This window comes from Tamandua tetradactyla, chromosome 1, assembly GCF_023851605.1.
Source record: "Tamandua tetradactyla isolate mTamTet1 chromosome 1, mTamTet1.pri, whole genome shotgun sequence".
Taxonomy (NCBI): Eukaryota; Metazoa; Chordata; class Mammalia; order Pilosa; family Myrmecophagidae; genus Tamandua; species Tamandua tetradactyla.
Window position 1 is genome coordinate 33,975,113 of NC_135327.1, and position 6,000 is coordinate 33,981,112.

At 42.2% G+C, this 6,000-nt stretch overlaps 1 protein-coding gene across 2 annotated transcripts in view; it reads left to right on the top strand.

Annotated features, from left to right (window-relative positions):
• ATP9A (ATPase phospholipid transporting 9A (putative)) overlaps positions 1-4,974 on the top strand; it is a 158,118-nt gene extending 153,144 nt beyond the window's left edge. For both annotated transcript variants that reach the window (XM_077113850.1, XM_077113857.1), the window contains 3 exons: positions 207-264; positions 2,772-2,975; positions 4,658-4,974. In XM_077113850.1, the coding sequence (XP_076969965.1) occupies positions 207-264; positions 2,772-2,975; positions 4,658-4,794 (399 nt within the window). In that variant the 3' untranslated portion in view covers positions 4,795-4,974. The remainder of the gene's footprint in view (positions 1-206; positions 265-2,771; positions 2,976-4,657) is intronic.
• The last annotated feature ends 1,026 nt before the right edge of the window (positions 4,975-6,000 follow it).

A 6,000-nucleotide genomic window follows, 5' to 3' on the forward strand; every position in this document is an offset into this window, starting at 1 on the left:
ACTAAAGGACAGATTTATTCCCATCTAATATCAGTTCTCTTTTTAAAAAACTTAATTTGTCTAATGTATTCAGATATTCGTTAAGTCACTTTTTGATGAAAACAGGCAGGTTGCCTTGTCTAGCTAGTGGAAGAGTCAGGCATAGGGAGATGGCTGGGTGTGCCATGCCTGTGTCCTGCTCTGATCTTTCTCTGTCTCTTGTTTAGGGGCGACCGTTGTCATACAAGACGTTCTTAATCTGGGTCTTGATTAGCATCTATCAAGGTAAGGACGGGCGGAACCACCTGTTTTTCTTGAGCTCTGATGTTGAGTCTCAGTATCTGTAAACCATGACGAGAATAACCCAGAATTTTAACAGGGCAGTAATGAGTGTGACAATGTGTCATGGTGGGAAATCCTGCCCAACGAGTTGTCAGGATTACATTCAGCAGAGTCCTATTAGGGTGGAGCTGTCTGCTGAGTGAGAGAGCAGAGTCCGAGAAAAATATAACAGCTGCTGAGCAAACCTGCTGAGATGTTCAGTCCGCATAGCAGACAGTAGTTGCTTTCCAGATTTTTCTGACACATTTTGAGAGTAGAAAGTTGTAGTTTCTGAAAAACAGATATTTATTTCAGTGGTCTCCAGAGTGGGTCTCATAGACTTCGGGATGAAACAGGAAAATGTCAAAACCTATATTTATATTTAATTGTTCCTTAGTCTTTAGAATTCTTATTTTGGGGGTATGTTTTATAATGCAAATCATATATTTTCACATGGTTTTAATATCTATTTCTGCATAGGTACATATATATAAATTACAAATAAACATGCATATTTGGGGTTTATACTTACTGGTTTTAAAAATGGGATGTGTAAGAGCAAAATTTAGAGACCACTGAATTTGTTGGCAGGGGCTTAAATTGTCATTAAAATATATATTTTTTTTAAAGCAAATCTTGTACAGAAGTTTATAATAATAAGCCATTTTACCCTTCTGCATCCCCAACCCTCTTTCCGAAAGACAGTCACTTCAGGAGGTTTTGGTTTAGGGCCTTCTGGACTCATTCTGAGCAATATCCTCATGCTGGTGCAAAGCAGTGCAGCTCCTGCTGTGTTAGATGAAGACCTATTCTACCTTCCCGTTTGCCTCCTCCTCTTCTCAATACAGAGATATCATTCTTTTAGTTTCTCTCTTTTATAATTTTTAAACAATACACTTGAAACTCTATTTCTTGTTTCATCAACTCCCTATACCCCTCATCTTCCTCTTTTTCCCTCCTCCTCCCTCCCCTTTCCCTCCCTTTATTTTTTTATTTTTTAATTAGAGAAGTATTGGTGTACAGAAAAAACATGCAGAAAGTACAAAATTCCCATATACTGCCTCACAGTTTTCCTTATTATTAACACTTTGCATTAGTGTGTTTCTTTGTTGTAGTTGATGAAACTACAACTGTACTATTGTACTACTAACTGTATATTATAACTGTACTATTATCTATAGTCCATAGTTTAGTTTACGTTACAATTCAGTGTGTTGTGCAGTCCTATGGTTTTTTAAAATTTTTATTCTGGTAACATAGATGCAACTTAAAATTTCCCCTTTTAACCACGTTCAAATATACAATTCAGTGCTGTTAATTACATTCACGATGTTGTGCTATCACCTTCCATTACCAAAATTTTTCCATTACCCCCCAAAATGTATCCACTACGCATAAATTCCTGTCCCCTATCCGTACCCCAGCCCCTGGTAACTTGTGTTCTAGTTTCTGACTCTGTGACTTTGCATATTCTAATTGTTTCATATAAGTGAGATCATATAATGGTTGTCCTTTTGTGTCTGGCTTATTTCACTCAACATGATGTCTTCAGTGTTCATCCATGTTGTTGCATGTATTAGTATTTCATTCCTTTTTGTAGCTAAGTAATATTCTACTGTGTGTGTGTATATGAAATTCCACTTTGCATTCATTAGAATGGTTACTACGAGAAAAATATCAACTATGTATTTTAGGAACACACATATATATATACCACATTTTGTTTCCCTGTTCCTCTGTCGGATGCTTGCAGTTGAGTTGCTTCCCTTGTTTGGCAATCGCGAATAATGCCACTATGAACATCAGTGTGCAAATATCTGTTTAAGTCCCTGCTTTCAGTTCTTTTGGTTGTATACCTAAGCGTGGGATTACTGGGTCATATGGTAATTCTATACTTAACTTGCTGAGGGATCATAAAACTGTTTTCCACAGCTGCTGCATCATTTTACATTCCCACCAACAACGAATGTGTGTTCCTATCTCTCCACATCCTTGATGTGGAGAAAATATATAATTGATATTTTTTTCATAGTAACCATTCTAATGGATGTAAAGTGGTATTTCATTGTGGTTTTGATTTACATTTCCCTCCCTCTCTTCCCCTCCCTCTTCCCTACTCTCTCTTCCCTTCTTGTCCTCTCCATCTTTCCCTCCCACCTCCCCTCCTCCCTCCCCCTTCACTCCCTCCTCTACCTCTCTTCTTTTTTCCCTCTCTCTCTCGCTTGTCATAGATCATTTATTATATAAGCGTAAAGAAAAACTACAGTGTGAAACCTCCCTGTAAAATATCTATAAAACACCACTCATTAACCTCATTCAAGAAGCAATTCATGTCTTAACTTTTAAAAAAAGTCATATACAAGTGAGCAAAATGGACATCTGGTGGCAAGTGTCAGAGGATCCAGCTTCCAGCAGTGAGGGCAGTGTGGAACCTGCTGCCCCTCACCCTGGTCTTTTCTGGGCCCTTCCAGGGAGCACCATCATGTATGGGGCGCTGCTGCTGTTCGAGTCAGAATTTGTGCACATTGTGGCGATTTCCTTCACATCTCTGATCCTCACCGAGCTGCTGATGGTGGCACTGACAATTCAGACCTGGCACTGGCTCATGACGGTGGCCGAACTGCTTAGCCTGGCCTGCTACATTGCCTCCCTGGTCTTCTTACACGAATTCATTGGTAAGGCCCTTTAAACCTGCTGATTCAGGCCCAATTGGATCCCAGCAGCCTTTGAAGGAGGACAACCAGCCCTAGGACCTGTCTCCTGGACTCTTGGTCCAGCTGCCCTTTGCATTGAACCCATATTTTCTTAATGGTATACCTCTGGGCCAAGTGAAAGTTGTGAAACAGCTGCCTAGAATTGAAGATATAACGCAGTCTCAATAGAGAGTCTTTTCTATTTGAGCTGTACAAAGCTCTCTGGCTTGAAAGGTATTCCGCTTAATTCACCATGTATCTATTGGGTCTCCAGTGAGCTGAGCACTGTGCTGGGCTCTGCAGAGTTAACGAGAAGGATTAGAGCATCTAGGTCTTACTGTCAACTAAATGGCAGTCCAACAGAGTATCCTAAAACCAGCCCCCCTCCCCCCCAAATCTGCGGAGATAGCAATGGCCTCTTTGGCATCATGCCTATACTGATGATGTTTCAAACTTGTTTTTTCCAGCCATAAGAACCCTTGTTCCATGAGATTTTAATCAGAGGTCCACTCTATAAAACTGATAAATGTGGACTTGCTTTGGTCAAGCCCCAGCACCTTACTTGCTTGGCTCTCCTTTTCTTTCTCATCCAGATAGATAGCTCCAAAGAAGACTCCGAGGATCTCAGAGTAAAAACTACCATTTTCTACAGTTGAACTAAGAAGTGAAAGTTGTCCACAGTGGGTGTGGATTCATTCAGTAAATATTTACGAGTAGCTGTTCTGTTCTGGGATTATAGCAGCAAGCAGGGTGGACCAGCTCCAGCCTGGAGCTTACCTTCTCACTGGCTTAAGGGTTTGGGCCTAAGGGGCCCCAGGGTCCTAGAAGACTGTTCTCTGCTCTCTGGGAGCTGTGATCGCCTTAGCCATAGACAGCCACAGGCCAGGTGAGAAGCATGTGCAAAGTTCTGTGCACTGGGGGAGCCCTGGTTTGGCTCAGAAAACACTAGCTGCCTTTTCCCCAGCTATGCTCAGCCAGGATGCGGCCTATCCCAGGGTTGAAGATATGGGATGGTGTCTCTTCTGGCATCTTCTCTGTGCACTGTTGAAAGCCACAAGATGTCACTCCTTTCTTGTGAAATCTTTGTAACTGCCAGGATGTACCCTACCCTCTAGCAGAGAAGGGGGCACTGTCCTTAGTCCAGAAGGATCAAGCCTGATCCTGACCAGGAGAACTCAGCCTCAGACCCATCTCCCAGTGTTTGGTGACAGCATCACTGAAGTGAAGGGAAAATGTGGTTGGGAAGCAGAAATTTGCATTTGAAGGTCACTCTTTGCCCTGCAGCAGCCAGGGTGAGGGGAAAGAAAATGATGCCAACTGCTGGAATCCAAATCAAAAACACCTGGAAAGATTCCTTTTTTTGCCCATAGTTTTCCTTTCTTAGTTATTGAAAATAGCATTTCAGTGAATGTCAGGTAGCTATAGCAGCTATAGCTATAGGAGGGGACTAGGAGAATCAAGCTGACGTTTATTTAACCCATGGCAAATCCCCTTAAAGACTACAGGGGGCCAGGAGTGAATGCCAGAAGCTGTGTGCATGTGCGTGTGTATGTGTGTGTGGTGAGACACTTTTCTTCTCAGTAGCTGTGATGGCTGTTTCTGAAGTGCATGTGCCTTCTAGAACATTGCTGCCTGCTCACTGCCACCTTGCTGTCTGCTTACAGATGTTTACTTCATCGCCACCTTGTCGTTCCTGTGGAAGGTCTCTGTGATCACTCTGGTCAGCTGTCTCCCCCTCTACGTCCTCAAGTACCTGCGAAGACGGTTCTCTCCCCCCAGCTACTCGAAGCTCACATCGTAGGCTGTGCACTTGGTGAAGGCACCTGGTCTCTGCACTGCCCTAATGGACAAAGTTCCAGTTCTGTTTTTATTAACTGCCAACTATGGATTTTGCAGTAATTGCTAATATGTGCAGTTTTGATGTGAAGCACCGCTGCAGTTAAACAGAGCCCTAACACTGAATAAACAGGAGGGGACTTCCTGAAGTTGTCCGTGCAGACCTGTTTTAACCCTGGTTTATTCATGTTTGAGTGAATGTGAATAAGTTAAAACTGGTGGCTCAGCTTAGAGATTTCTACGGGTCACTGTACAAGCTTCCTAATGACTTGAATTTTGTTGTCATGTGATAAAAGTTTCTGTCTAGATGAAGATTGTAGAAGGGTTATTATTAATTTTTATATAGTCCTAATATATGTGTACCCTTTATGTCTTTCTTTCTCAAAAAATCTGTAAAAAGTTAACCAGACAACAATCTCAATTTGAAAATGATAAATATCCCCTCTAAGGCAGCCCTACTTACTGAGCTTGCATTGAATTCCTGGGAATAAGACTTTTAAAAAAGTGGTCATTGAGAAGAGTGTCATGGATCGACTATGTCACTCTTGATCTGTTTCAACATCTACAGCGCTTCCATTAACTTCCCCTGCCACCTCATAAAATTTTTTTTCAAAGGTGTTATTCTATTTTGTTAAAACCTGGTTACAATGAAAAAGCCAGTGGCTGACTGAGGACAACCTCAAAAGTTTTCATCAGAATTGTATTAGCAGGAAACGTGCCAGTGAACAACAGCCTCTAAATGTGTCGACAGTGTGATAAGAGACTCAACTAATTCTTTAGACAACATGGCAGCTGTGACTCAGATCCCCTGACTCAAAAGCAGAAAGGTCAGGGAGCTGGGACTCTTCACTTCCACACAAATCTGTTTCCTGTTAGGAGGAATTATTGAGGATGAACTGACAAAAGCAAAGGCATCTTACAGCATTGCCATTCATCTGTGGCGACTTCAACTAGGGAGCCCTGGTGGGGAGGAGGCCAGGGATGCACCTTTGGGATCTGAGATATGTTTTCTTGCGTACAAATTTCAAGGAGAACGTGCTGAAAGGCAGCCAGTGGTAAAGATTCCTCCCCAACCAGGATGGAATACATGCGTGTGTGTTTTTTATAAAGCTGTGGCTTCTTGTTTCAGAGGGAGAAGGAAGTTTGGAAGCATTAGACATGGCAGGGCAAG